Source organism: Notothenia rossii, assembly GCF_949606895.1.
Source record: "Notothenia rossii genome assembly, chromosome: 11".
Taxonomy (NCBI): domain Eukaryota; kingdom Metazoa; phylum Chordata; class Actinopteri; order Perciformes; family Nototheniidae; genus Notothenia; species Notothenia rossii.
This window is the reverse complement of record NC_136910.1, coordinates 32,189,564-32,205,182: the sequence shown is the minus strand read 5'-3', so window position 1 is coordinate 32,205,182 and position 15,619 is coordinate 32,189,564. Positions and strand designations below refer to the sequence as shown.

The 15,619-nt window shown below is 41.4% G+C and overlaps 1 protein-coding gene across 1 annotated transcript; it reads left to right on the top strand.

Annotated features, from left to right (window-relative positions):
- The first annotated feature begins 5,265 nt into the window (after positions 1-5,265).
- On the top strand, positions 5,266-10,333 carry setb (SET nuclear proto-oncogene b). The gene is made up of 8 exons (XM_079658632.1): positions 5,266-5,561; positions 7,158-7,215; positions 7,303-7,445; positions 7,619-7,722; positions 7,807-7,920; positions 8,182-8,352; positions 9,068-9,196; positions 9,309-10,333. The coding sequence occupies exons 1-8, from the start codon at positions 5,492-5,494 to the stop codon at positions 9,321-9,323; spliced, it is 804 nt and encodes a 267-aa protein (XP_079514758.1). The 5' UTR covers positions 5,266-5,491; the 3' UTR covers positions 9,324-10,333.
- The last annotated feature ends 5,286 nt before the right edge of the window (positions 10,334-15,619 follow it).

Sequence of the window (15,619 nt, the reverse complement as noted above, 5' to 3'; positions counted from 1 at the left end):
TTAAATTGTACGTCACCTCTGCTGGGTCCATGTTTGGTTGAGGGAAGTGAGTAAAGCAGGCAGGACCCAAATGCAGATTTAACAGAAAATTCCTTTATTTCAAGGCTACAAGATACAGAGCTGAACTCTCTCCCCCGTGAACACAGTCACCCACAACAAACAAGGATCTAACAATGAAAGACAGAAAAAACAGAACTTAAATGCACACAAGACTAATCACACAAACAAGACACAGGTGAGGAGGGAGGAGAAAACACAGGGGCACAAGGTGACACAATCGGGTAATCAGACAGAAGGGAACACAGAGACAGTGTTCGACGGCCGTTATTCAATGTCGTCGGCCCCAGAGTCTCTGCTAGGCGGCGTGCCTCTACCAGGGAAGGTGCCGCTGCGTGTAGGGGCCAGCGCCTCAGGGGTGAATCGCAGGGCGGCCAGGAAGAACCGGTCAGCTTCTTCGGCTAAAGCACGGGGCTCCACACTAGCCGTGTCAGCGAGCGCAGCCTGGACATGCAGCCGCATGTCCCGAAGAAACAGTTCCATGAAAAATAAGTTGGGCTCTTCCGTACCTAGCAGGTCGTGTATCGTCTCCATGTGGTCGGAAGGCTTGCTGCCTCCGAGTGCCGAAACAACGCGGGAATGGCGAGCGACTTCCCCGGCCATTCCGCGGAAGGCGCACCGAGCCTCAGACTGTGTGCACGAGACAGCCACGGACGTCTTCCAAAAACTGCGTTTCTAGCCATGTTCGGTCCAGTCTCGGAAACTTCTGCGAGACTTACATCAGGGTCACCAGTGTAGTGCCGAGAGAAGGGAGTCGGAAGCGGTGCATCGAAGGTGCAAAGTTTGTTTTATTGAGCAGCAGAAAACCACATGTTGCTGGCTTGAAGCCCGGGAAGCAAAGAGGAAGAAGCAAGGAGGGCACACAATAAGTACAGTCAACAACATATATGTCCGTGCGGAAACAATACCCCCAACCAGGGGCGCACTGGGGGGAAAAAGTGGCCCGGGGATTAATTGACAGACAGGCCCACTTAATGTGCGGCATGTATCGGCTGGCCGGCGACAAAAGTATGTAACTTAAAAAAAAAACCTATGCATTTTATGTTATTTTGGACAATTATTCATATAGTAATCACATTAACTGAGCCCTTGAGTTGCCTAGACCAAAATAGTTACAGCATATATTTAGTGATTTTAATGTTAACAGATCATTGATGCAATAACATTTTTGACCCAATTTGCCTGACTTGACACATGGAATAAAACATGGGTGTAGGAAGCATCCTCAATGTGGGTGAGACAATTTAACAGGGGGTGTGGGCAGGTGGTGGACCTCACCTCCTCTATGGGGGTCCGGGGGCAAGCTCCCCCGGGAAGATTTTTTTTTAAATGTTGAAGTTAAATGCATCAATCTGGTGCACTTTGAGAGCAAAATTAGGACTAAATCTATGGCAGTCAGTAGGTGCTTGGAATGTGAGCCGTAGCGTCGCCGGTTCAAGTCCCCGACCAGACCTACATTTGGAGTGTGGACTTCTACTTGGAGAGGTCCCAGTTCACCTCCTGCCCTGCTGTGGTGCCCTTGAGAAAGGCACCGGACATCCCCCTTCCCCCCTCACTCCCATTGCTCCCCGGGCGCTGTACAATAGCTGCCCACTGCTCCTAGTACTACTCCTGGTACTACGATGGGTTAAATGCAGAGAACACATGTCACTGTGTGTGCTGTGTGGTCTGCATGTGTGACCATTAAAGGGTTTTCAGCCCTCCCAATTCTTCTTCAACACCCATATAAAACAGAACTGTAAACAGATTATTTTTCTTTCAACATTTATTTGAACAGCAAGTGGAGGCAAAAGTGACTGCACCCAAAACAATAAACCTGCTAGCTAACTAGCCTAAACTCAGTAACAGAATGTGGGCAACACGTTCTTCTCCACAGCCGCGCGACGTCTGAATCAGACGTCACTTCCTCCTACAGCCGTACAGCCACTCCCCCTGAACCCTGTTTCCCTGCCAACCCCCCCTCCCCTCCCCTGTGCAAGCCCCTCCCTCTGAACCCAGGGCTCGCTACAATACTGTAGCTTATACACAAACTATACAAAAAACGCCTTTACGCTTTGGAGCTTGTTTATCCAGCTGTAAGCAACTGCCAGCTAGGTCTCTCAGTCACTCACTCCTGATTGAAACGGATAGATAGAACAAAGGTAGCCCATCAAAACGGCCCAGCCCAACCCAGTGGGCCACACACCCCACTGGGCTGGGCTGGGCTGGGCTGGAACATTTACAAATGTGGGCCGGTAGGATTTAGGTAAGCAAAAAAAAGGGAGTGGCCGGAATACTTACAAATGTGGGCCGGTAGGATTTAGGCAAAATTAAAAAGGTTTTTTTTTTTTTTTGGCCTTTCGGCCCACACACAGCCCACCGGGGAAACTCCCGGTATTCCCAATGGCCAGTCCGCCCCTGCCCTGAACCCATAGTTCCATGAGTGAATTATGTTAATTAGTTCATTAGTGATCACTACACTATAACATTTAATTTCACTCATTGCGGCCATGCAGCATGCCGCTTAATCATTTAAATAATATTTAAGCTGAACATGTTTAAGAGAGAAGGGTTTTACGAAATATGCATTACAAAGTTGCCTACAATGATATGCAGGCATTTATTTTAATTTTATTTTTGTTAACGAGAAACATTTGAACAGGCCCAGCCAAAATTACATTGGCCCACCCACAATTGAAATCTTGGCACCGTGGCACATTAAAGCTTTATTTGAGTTCTGTTAAATATGTTCTTTATTCTCGCGTCCAGGAGAGAAGCTTTAAAATGAGACTAAATGGAGTCTCTGAAAAGATTCAAATGGGATACTTTAATTAAAAAAAGCGCGGTAGTGTTACAGACAGAATATTGTTCCGGCAGAAAACAGCTGTGATCTGGCTCTCCTGAGCAAGAAGAGAAGGGCGAATCCCCCGTTCGGTGCCGTTATATATCCTCTGCTGGCTCCTCCCCGCCAGCCGGCTCGCCTCGCCTCTAATGTCCGTTGTTGCATTTAAACAGAGGATTGGTACTTTTCACCTTCAACATATGCTTAACACGCCTTTTCTCCTCATATTCTCTTTCATCACTTTTCATGTAACACATTCTAAACGCTGTAATCAATACTCTAAAACAGGGGTGCCCACACTTTTTTGGCTGGTGAGCTACTTTTGAAATGACCAGCTAACCGAGGTCTACCAACCAAAAATAAAATCCCAAATTGCAAGGGTTGCTGAATAACACGTTTTATTTTTACACGGGATAACTACAATAGGGCTGCAACAAACGACTAACTTGATTATCGATTAATCTATAGATTAATGAAACGATTAATCGACTATTCGGACTACTGCTGTGTGCCTTGCACAATTTCTCAAACGCTCTTATTTAGCCATCAACTTTTAGATTTAGTTTGAGGTTGTTTTAGGCATGTGGAAACTAACAATGAAGACAATAAAGATGAATACTTGATTCAAAAATACATATATTATTAAATTAACTGAACAAATTGTGAACAAAATTAACATTGCTTTTTATTTGAATTAAATAAATAATATTTCACATCAAAAGAAACAACAATGTTTTAACAAATCGTATTAAATAATGTGATGACAGAACTGTAAACAGAATAGCTGAAACTTTAACAAAATAAATAACTCAGTTACTAAGTCTAATCATTAACCCATGTTTGTATAATGTAGTTAACTCCGTGTGTTGCTGCTAGCATACATAACACCTGACGTGGAAACGTTACTCGTGGATGGGGCTACAGAGCTACGAGAAAGACAGTCGAACCCGGTGCATTCCTCCGTCTGAATGTGGTGCACTTTTGCTAAATGTTTAGACAAATTGCTCGTGTTACCGCCCTTACATGCTAAACACTTTTGGTGACGAGCATTGTCCACCTCAAGACGGGTAACATGTAACCACACCTTGGAGCGCTTCTCTCCACCATCTCCTCCGTGTGTTGCTGCATGTAGCAGCTGCGTGTGTGTAAACTGCCCCGCCCCCTTGCAAACAGACGGGGGAGAGAGAGATCTCTTCTGGATTGGAAAGATAGAAAATACACCGACCATAGACGCATTTGTTTGTCTTTTTGCATGTTAGAAACGAGTTGGCGACACTAAGACTAAGAGATAATGTTTGTGTAGCAATAATACATGACCTTTCTCAACTCGCTACTCGGAGGGAAGTCGCTGTCATATGCCTTGTGAACACTCCGATAATGCCTCTCCCTGTTACCTTTCTTTGGCAGAGCGACGCTTGCTTTACAAATAAGGCAAATAACCTTTGAATGTGATATCACAAAAAAAGATTCTCCCTCCCATTCTGTGTGGAAGTGGTATGTCTTTAGCTTTTTGCTCGTTCCCGCACTCATTTTGTTGTTTGTCTCTCCCGGCACTTGACTGATTTTGTATCGCTTTGCATTCTGGGTTAACAGACTGGAAAGCAATAGGTCGCTTTTTCTGTCAATCAAGTAAACTCCTGAATTAAGTGGCAGGGAGGCCAAGGGAGGAGGAATCAAAAGCTGTTTTGTCTATTTTAACGGAGCTGGATTTTTTATTTTTATGAATGACTCGCGATCTACCAGCATTGCCCCCGCGGGTCGACCGCGGTCGACGTACTGGGCACCTCTGCGTCTAAAACATACAGAAAATGCTTCACGGCTGGTTTGGTTTCCGGTCATTCCGGATGTTGTCACATGCTACTCTCGTCTGTAAACAATAGTGTATTCAAATAAACTGTACTTTCATTTAATATTCAGCATGGTAGTATCTCGACATCTATAGTTGTAGTGTTAAATCAGTAGGTTTTGGTTTTCGCCACACCACGTCATTTCGCTACTCAATTCACCTCTTTAGGAAATCGTATATTAGCCACATGCTAAATGCTAACCGTAGATGAAGGATTTTCAGAATAAAAGCTTAACTGCTTGTGCACAAGAATTTCTGGTTTTTCAGTATAAAATAGCATTTAACTTGACAGTATGTTTAAACTACATTATACCATCAAAACATTGATTTTAAATTTCTAACAGTTCCTAACTGGGTTGGTGAAGACATTTTTATTGAATTTTGATTGCTTTTTGATTATTTAATGTATACAAAAATCCCCTCCCCTTCTTCCTTGTAGCTCGCTGGTTTCCCATGATTTGTGGGCCACACTCCAGCATAATAAGTGGCGGTAATGCATCGTCCTTGTGCCACCCGCCATTAAATAAAAAGAAGAAGAAGTTGCATTGTCGCACTCCAGCCAGCCGGGAGCAGTAGAGCACCACACATGTTCACAGACCCAGCAGCGCAGAGGGAAACAAGCGTGCGGAGCTGAACTCATTCCTCCTTATCGTAGGCTTCAAGACACGCACTGTGTGTAAGGTGGAAGTAACTTTTATCCTCCAGAGAAGAGCTTTAAACAACCCGGAATATATATCTGGTTAAAAGTCTCACGGCAAACGATAACCATGTCGGCCTCAACGGCGAAAGTCAACAGAAAGGAGAATTCAAATCACGACGGAGCGGAGGAGACCTCTGGTAACGTTAAGGAATGGCGGTTATCCTGTTCAACGCCATTTTCATTTGTTTATCGTCATGTTGTTATTTTGTGTGTAATGTGTTATGTTTTTTCGAATAATGCTTGTTTACAGAGGAAGATCTTAACGTACCTTATGTTGAATTTAACCTTACTCCTTGGGGGCTAAATAGTGGCGTGCAGCTCTGTGCAGTAATGTAGCATGATAGCACACGCTAACTATTTAGCCAGCATGAGAGGTTAGCTAGCCATTAGCTTACATGGGCTACTTCACACGAAGATGGTCCGTATTTGCATAGCTTTAAGCGTAATGTGCAGTAATTGTTAATATAGCTAGACTGTGTGCAGGTCTGTTGTAAGGAGATGACGTAACTGATGTAATCGTTTGCATCTGCGCGGCTCCTCTTAACGTTAAAATTGTGATGCACGAGTGTTTCCCCCACACTATCAGCAACTTCAACAATCTCCATACCGTTCCGTTATCACGTTTCCACTGGTCAAGAAAGGCCGGACACTGCCAGCGTTATGAGCTGTTCAGTTAACAGACCATGCTTGTGAGTCTGGCTTTGTGTGCACGAGTAGATGTGCAAAATGTAAACAAGTGCGACGTTTTCCTTCCAAAGCTCAAACCTCTTTCTCTGTGGTCGAGACCCATGCTAACACGTGGAGAACTGTAGTAAAGAAGCTTAGTGGACACTGCAGAATGATAACATCGGAGACATGAAGATAGCATTTTGTATCGAGATGTCGCTAAACCGCTCATTCAAACCGGGCCGCCTTTAGAAGCAACAGGAAGCTACACAACACGCCTGGCGTAAATCAGGCTCATTGCGTTACTAAAATCAACGAAATATACTTAGAAATGATATTCAGATGTATTCTACGTGACACCGGTGAAATAACAAGTTAAGCTTAACGTTGAGAAAAATGAAACTATAATTTCCAACATTCTGATTAATGGCTTAGGTAACGGTTTTTTAGCAGGAATTGAATGTAGTTGTGTATCTTATGACATTAAACATTTGAATCTTGTCAGTTCCGGGCAACATTTTCTGTAAAATTAGGCTATAAAGTCTTGACTTCAATTAACCATATTAAATAGCTAGTGATTTGTGCTCTGTGGGAAAGATTGTGAAGTATCTAATCCTTTTTTATTGAACAGACTAGTTTTTTATTTATCCCAAATAGGGACAATTTTTGTGTCCTTTTGTTTGCCAGAAAAGCGCATATCCAGACCGAGATATTTGACGGTTGTAAAATCTGATATTTTTCTATTTTAACCTTTTGTGAACAAGATATTTGCTGAGCAGGATATATTAAAATGTAAAATATTACTTTTATACAATGTTATACCACAATGCGCTTGTTAATGATTTACTTAACCAATGTGCAAATTCATTATAACATTCTAAATGTATCTATAGCTTTTTACAGTGCTCAGATGCTTAAAATGAACCAAAGTCAAGTTCTAATTTTACCAGCCTTTTATTACCATTGGTTTTTCAGTTTTTTTCTACATATTTGGCAGGTAAATTGTGCTAATTTTAGAAGACATTCCTCACACTTGAAGTTTCAAATAGTTTTTCTTTTCTTTTCAGAAAAAGAGCAACAGGAAGCAATTGAACACATTGACGAAGTACAGAATGAAATTGACAGGTGAGTTATACTTTAGTTTATTTAGAGTAAAGACATATTGTTGCATGGAGAAGGATTTCTTACAGTTTTCTGTCTTTTTCTCCTCAGACTGAATGAACAGGCAAGCGAAGACATTTTAAAAGTCGAGCAGAAGTACAACAAATTACGCCAGCCGTTCTTTCAGAAGCGATCAGAACTCATAGCCAAAATCCCCAACTTCTGGGTCACAACATTCGTCAACCATCCACAAGGTAAACCATTTGTATTTGTCGTACATATTATTCTGTATGTGTGCATATGGTGTCTCTAACCTGAAGAGCTCATCATCAGTTTATCAAGTGGCCACGATTGCGCTATGCTGTTAAATGTGTTTGTGATTAGCACACAAAGTGTTGTGGTCAGCAGCTCAGTGTCTGATCTGTAGTTTCAGCTCTTCTGGGGGAGGAGGACGAGGAAGCGCTTCATTACTTGTCGAGGGTGGAGGTCACTGAGTTCGAGGATATCAAGTCTGGATATAGAATAGATTTTGTAAGTTTTCACGTCAACTTTTTGTTAGTGCATTTTAATTGTCATGCATCTCATATGCTGATGGTAATGTTTTCTTTCCTGCAGTATTTTGATGAAAACCCATACTTTGAGAACAAAGCCCTCTCCAAAGAGTTTAATGTCAACGAGAGCGGGGATCCTGTTTCCAAATCAACGGAAATCAAGTGGAAAGCTGGAAAGGTGGGTTTGCATTTTTCTTGAGATTGTATGTGTGATGTGAAAAATAATACAATGATCTGTCTTCTATTACAACACTAATATCACAAACCAAGAGGGTGCAACTTTTAGTTAATTAGTGCTACACTTGACTATTCACCTTATCTAGTCCTCCCAATGTTGGGCTTGCTTAACGTTTTTGGGTCTTTCACGTGTAACAATGGCTGCTATTATTATTATTATTCTTTCATTTAACCCTCTTGTCCAAACACGCTTCCTCCTCAGGACCTGACGAAGCGAAGCGGGCAGACGCCGAACAAAGCGGGGAAGAAGCGGCAGCACGAGGAGCCTGAGAGCTTCTTCACCTGGTTCACAGACCACTCAGATGCTGGCGCCGACGAGCTGGGAGAGGTGATCAAAGACGACATCTGGCCCAACCCGCTGCAGTACTACCTGGTAGGCTCACTCTCAGCTGCTGCTCCTGAGAAACTGTAGACGGGGAAACAGCCCTGTGGTAGAAGAAGATTGGGGTCCAGATCTATAAATGTGAACGCAGGCTGCACAGTGTTTATTTAATCTGAGTTGGTCAAAACTATTTGATCTCTTTTTGTATGAATGAGATAAAAAGTAGAAATGCAATATTTATCTTACAGAATATATACCATTGGTTCTGTGCCATATTGAGCTGTGCTGTATGATGTACTTGGGTTGGCTTCATTTGAGATCAATATTAGCATTGTGGTTTTAATAAGAGACTTCAAATTAGCCTGTTCAAAGATCAGAACTCATGTTCCATCTACAGTATATTTAAGTTGAGTATCTTAAAATACTAGTGTTATTTTTTATTTATTTATTTGAGTGCCTGATTAACATGATATTACCGGCTCACAGATATATTTCTATACGATGCAATGAAATTCTCCATTTCCATCGTTTTTCCACCAGAGAGCACTGACATGTTTATTTTCCGACTGAAATGTCCTGCTTCACATTTTAAATACTGCTGGTAAAACGTTAGGTAACAGTTAGAGCGTTGTGTAAAAGAAAATCTGGACTGATAATTCGACACCTAAGGGTGTTTGTACTGGTCTGCAGAGTCAGTGAGGGCCAGGCTCCAAACTGCAATCATTAATACTGAGGAATCAAGGTTTAATGGATCATTGTTCCCAAGGTCCCTGACATGGAGGATGAGGAAGGTGATGATGATGATGACGACGACGAGGAGGGTCTAGAAGATATCGACGAGGGGGAAGAAGAGGAAGGTGAAGAGGATGAGGAGGAGGATGGAGAAGATGGCGAGGTAAGGATATTATAGATTATAGACAAATCTTAGTGTGATCTGTTACTGTAATGGCTGGCACTTCCTGTCCCCGACTGTTAAAAACTCAGATCTGAATTTTCTTTTCTTTCAGGATGAGGATGATTAAACAGTTCAGCAGACTCTTTCCTCCCTCTGTGATCATCCTACAACCCACAGGATTAATATGGGGGGGGGTTTGTAAAGATACAACACAAAAATCGTTTTTCCCTGCGTGTTGTCAGCCTCTCTTCCTCTGAAGCTTCAGCCTGTCCATAATGCATACACCGGGGGGGGGGGGGGGGGGCGTCATTCACTCCTCTAGTCTCCCCTTTGATTGTTTCTCTACATCACCCAAAGACATGCGAAAGGTTCAAACTTTTTTGTAACATTCTGCACATCATCCTACGTAGATTTCAAATACGTACCATAGCAATTTCTATGTAAAATATGAAAATCAGTTTCTGTTGTGGGTTCAATAAAAAATAAGCCTTGGTGCCGTGATAACTTGATAGCATCCTTTGCCACTTCTACATATCAATGTATATTACAGTATATCTAGTGGTGGGGATACCAAGGCTTATTGGAAGTTGCATTTCCTTTGTGACTTATTGTTCTAATGGAACTGACTGAAAGCACCTGCTTGTTCCTTAACAGCTGTTCTAAATGTTCTGAGATATCAGCGTATCTTGGTAAGACACTTGTTTAATGGGGAGGTGTGTGGGGGGGAGGCAGCGAGGTTTTGACAACCAAGCTGGGCTTCTGTTAAATACAATTATCTTGTTTCAGACAACCGCAGATGGTTTGAAATACACTTTTTTTTTTTTGTATATATAGAAACAACCTAAAGATCTAAGTTTTAGCTTGACCTGACATTTTGTGTTGGGAGAGAGAACGCGTTCTGTGGAATCCTCTAGGGAGCCTAAAGTGTTTCTTTTGTTCACATTAGATTAAGTTTAGTGGCTTTGTTACAATAAATAATTATACATGATTGGATTTGTCTTTATTGTTTATCTTTTGTTGTATATGACCTTTTGGCAAACTAAACAGTTTCTTGCCCCCGCAGTCTGCAGTGGGTTCAGCAGATGGTGATAATCTTTGACTGTATTAAGATTTTGTGAATAAAAAGGATGAACGGATGCTTCTGGCAAGTATTGTGACCTTTGTTCTAAATATGTGGCAGTAGTTTGGCCTAAACATTTAAATAAAGGAGACATATTAACAGAGCACAAGGCAGTGCTACAGTGTTTCCCACAGATCAGAAATGTACTTGGGGGGGCTTGAAGTGCCGTGCCTTTGGGACATGCAACAACATTAACCTTAATCTACTACCCACAAATAAACATATGGACATGGGTTACTATTTAACAAAAATGGTAAATGTATTTAGGAACCTGTCAATGTAATTTTAAGTGGGGGTGGACCTCATATCCTCTAGCGCGGTCCGGGGGCATGCTCCCCCGGTAAGATTTTTTATTTTGGAGTTAAATGCATCAATCTGGTGCACTTTGAGGGGAAAATAAAGAGACTAGATCTATGGAAACACCACTATGAAACAGAACTGTACACATTTCAATAATCATAAAATGATGGCCATAACCAATAACATACCATATCCAATATGAAAAAACACTGAAACTTATTTATTTTTGGTTCATTTATAGTTGTGAGTGTGTCTGTGCTCCTGAATCAGCCTCTCCTGTCTCCCTCCTCTCCCCCTGCTACTCTTTGAAGCAGCAGCAAAGACCTGTTTTAGCTCTCAACGAGTTTCAAAAGTAACCTTTTTTCACCTAGTTAACTTTTTATGTATTTATTCATGCATATTTTACTAATCACTCCCCCCTCAAATGGAAATATGTGTTTACATAAATGGTGACCAAACCGTTTGAGACCCACTGAGAACTTAGACTAAGTGAACTATCTAAACACTCAAGAGTCCTTTACCTCACCTGAGCTGAGGTTATCCCGAGCTTGAATGACACACAGCGACTAATCGAGGGCTTTGATTTATGATCTGTATGACAGTGGCCAACCCCCCCGGTCCTCCCGATGTCCAGTCCGGGACTGGGTACAGGAGGTGTAGAGAGAGGGATCATTGTCCACAAGTTAATCGATCGCAGATGGCGGTCATGGTCGCGGACGAATAAAGTCTATGTGTGGGAAACCCTGATTTAACTGCTTAATTTATATTGACATCAGGCGTTATGTTGCTGTTATTTGGATGTTTAAAGATACAGGCCGTTTCTCAATCGCGAGGATACTGGCTTCGTAGTCACGTACTTCCAAGTCACTTCCTTCAGAAACGAAACAAGTATATTTCCAAGCCACGGCTTCGGAAAACAAAGAAGAATGGAACAGGCTAACAAGTGTGCCACTCTAACGGTTTCAACATAAACTGTACCGAAAATAAATACCTCGCGATGTCTATCTAATTATGAACTTACTTTACTTTCACGGAACACATTTTTGGTGATAACAAATGCGACAAAGTAACATATTTACCAACACATGTTCTACGCCACTACATACTTACATTTAAATGTGTGCTGTGCTGCGTCGGTTCAGCCATTCTCCGCAAGGGTTTTTGAAATTGGTCCGTGCGCAAAGCATTGTGGGGATTTGAAGGACGCGAAGTCTACCCATGTGCAGCCTCAAAATTACCCCCAAACCAAGGACGTGGCCTCTGTGGAATTCCAAGTATGCTGGAGATTGGAACAGTCCTTCGGCCGCACTCGATGACGTAGTATCCTTGAAATATTGGCTTGGAAGCCAGTTTCCTCGCGATTGAGAAACGGCCCCAGTCATAGTAATATGCTGGGTTTTAGGCGGAAGTGACGTAATCTGCCACCGAGGACAAGAGACGACGCCCTTTACTTTACTGGCTGCTGCCGTTTTCACACAAATAAACCCCTTAAAACCTGTATTATTTAGTTTTCACATGTTTATTGAAATGAATTCGTCCATCTCTTTATATTATAGTATTACATGTATTATTTTCGGTTGTGTATTTGTGTTTTGAACTTTTTTATTGGATGTTGCGATTTAATTTCTCCAAGAGAGACATAAATCACTAAAAGATCTGGTGGATATCTGACCAGTATTTCATCATGGAAGTTAAATCAGAATCATTTCATAATCCTGTGGAGGAAATGTTGTTTTGTGACAGTTGCTCAATTTTAGAACAACCAAAATAACTTAATACAGAGCTAAATGTATACAGTGGGGCAAAAAAGTATTTAGTCAGCCACCAATTGTGCAAGTTCTCCCACTTTAAAAGATGAGAGAGGCCTGTAATGTTTATCCTATGTATACCTCAACTATGAGAGACAAAATTAGAAAAAAAAATCCAGAAAATCACATTGTCTGATTTTTAAAGAATTTACTTGCAAATTATGGTGGAAAATAAGTATTTGGTCACCTACAAACAAACAAGATTTCTGGCTCTCACAGACATGTAACTTCTTCTTTAAGAGCCTCCTCTGTCCTCCACTTGTTAACTGTATTAATGGCACTTGTTTGAACTCGTTATCAGTATAAAAGACACCTGTCCACAACCTCAAACAGTCACACTCTAAAATCCACTATGGCCAAGACCAAAGAGCTGTCAAAGAACACCAGAAACAAAATTGTAGACCTGCACCAGGCTGGGAAGACTGAATCTGCAATAGGTAAGCAGCTTGGTGTGAAGAAATCAACTGTGGGAGCAATTATTAGAAAATGGAAGACATACAAGACCGCTGATAATCTCCCTCGATCTGGGGCTCCACGCAAGATCTCACCCCGTGGGGTCAAAATGATCACAAGAACGTTGAGCAAAAATCCCAGAACCACACGGGGTGGACCTAGTCAATGACCTGCAGAAAGCTGGGACCAAAGTAACAAAGGCTAGCATCAGTAACACACTACGCCGGCAGGGACTCAAATCCTGCAGTGCCAGACGTGTCCCCCTGCTTAAGCCAGTACATGTCCAGGCCCGTCTGAAGTTTGCTAGAGAGCATTTAGATGATCAAGAAGAGGATTGGGAGAATGTCATATGGTCAGATGAAACCAAAATATAACTTTTTGGTAAAAACTCAACTAGACGTGTTTGGAGGAGAAAGAATGCTGAGTTGCATCCAAAGAACACCATACCTACTGTGAAACATGGGGCTGGAAACATCATGCTTTGGGGATGTTTTTCTGCAAAGGGACCAGGACGACTGATCTGTGTAAAGGAAAGAATGAAGGGGGCATGTATCGTGAGATTTTGAGTGACAACCTCCTTCCATCAGCAAGGGCATTGAAGATGAAACGTGGCTGGGTCTTTCAGCATGACAATGATCCCAAACACACCGCCCGGGCAACGAAGGAGTGGCTTCGTAAGAAGCATTTCAAGGTCCTTGAGTGGCCTAGCCAGTCTCCAGATCTCAACCCCATAGAAAATCTTTGGAGGGAGTTGAAAGTCCCTGTTGCCCAGCGTCAGCCCCAAAACATCACTGCTCTAGAGGAGATCTGCATCGAGGAATGGGCCAAAATACCAGCAACAGTGTGTGAAAACCTTGTGAAGACTTACAGAAAACGTTTGACCTCTGTCATTGCCAACAAAGGGTATATAACAAAGTATTGAGATGAACTTTTGTTATTCTTATTTTCCACCATCATTTGCAAATAAATTCTTTAAAAATCAGACAATGTGATTTTCTGGATTTTTTTTTTCTCATTTTGTCTCATAGTTGAGGTATACCCAGGTATACCTAGGATGAAAATTACAGGCCTCTCATCTTTTTAAGTGGGAGAACTTGCACAATTGGTGGCTGACTAAATACTTTTTTGCCCCCACTTTAAAGTGTGAATTTCAAGATAATACAAATATAATAAAAAGATGAATGTAACTATAGGAAGTAAAATCAAAAATTGTCAATGCAAAATAAAATAACCATATGTATATAAACATATAAAACAAACAAGAAATGAAAGCAGAAATGTTCAATATGATTTTAAATAACTTAATTATGTTGAAATAAGACGTGAAAGTAAAAGAGGGCAATACAACAAAGATATAATAAAATACAATTAAAAGATGTACATTAACATAGGAAGTAAGAATAACAATGTGCAATACAAGATAAATAAAAAGACTAAAAGGATAATGTAACCTTACAGAGTTAAAGTAAAAATGTTGCAATACAAGTTGTAATTAAATAGAATAAAAATATGTATGGATAAATAAGAAGTTAAAATATATTTACATAAAAAGTCAAATTGCACATTATACAATATATAACAACAATATGTGATATAATAATAATAATAATAAAGATATGAATGCCGAACTGTACAGTTAAATGTTTTAAAAAGTTCATTTCAAATTCTTGCTGACCCGGAAGTTCAACCTCATAGCTTCTGCAAAGCAGCCTACCCTTTTTGTGAATGGGTGCTTTTGTGGCACGGTTTTCACAGGCAGGTTGGCCATCTCCTTCTCCCTTTTCTTAGGTGTGAACGTCAGAGGAAGGCTCTGATCATGTGAAGTGTGTAGCTTCACATCTTCCAAGATCTCGGTCAGTTGGTCAGTTAACGTTTTAAGGTAATCTTCATCTTGCAGATGGTATGTTAAGTCAGTAATCTCACGCAAGAGACTGGCACATTCCCTTCTTTGTTTAACCTTTCTTGGTCTTTTCCTTTCGGGCAAAGCGAAAATAGTGGTTATATTTCCAAGTTGCAAATGCGCTGCTGCTCTCGCTGATACTTTCATCTGCCAGTGTGTGTGTGTGTGTGTGTGTGTGTGTGTGTGTGTGTGTGTGTGTGTGTGTGTGTGTGTGTGTGTGTGTGTGTGTGTGTGTGTGTGTCTGTTGGTCAATGTGGTATAACCTACCATTTTACCTGACTACCCACCAGCGTTACGCGAACCTTGGTGGTAAACATTGACTATGCCGAAGTCCGCTTAAAACTTAGAGTGTATCCATGTTTTTTAGTGTCTTACTAACATAAATCCTAATTTCTGACAAAGTCCTTTTGTACCCTATGCTGATATCCGCTTAAAACTTAAGAGTTTATCCATGTTTGTTACTGTCTAACTAACTTAAATCCTCATTTTCTGAAAAGTCAGTTTATACCACAAAACATGTTTATTGAGTGTATCTCAGTGTATAGAACAGCGCCGCTCAGGTGGTTTTTCGAATGCAGGTCCATACACATTCTTGCAGTTCCATACACTGTGTGTAATTTCCTTTGTGGGCGGTCCTTAAAAAACGTGGTCACGTCACGTGCATACTTGCAGCTGCGTTCACTCATCTCATGGAAAGACAGAAGAATACGGAGCTAGCTACAATAGCCTACTCAATTAAACACAAACAGGTAAGCTTGCATACTTGTAGATATTGCTTATTTTACATGATTAATGCTGCGTTCACACCGGACACGATGCGAATATTCGCTTCGTTCTAATCC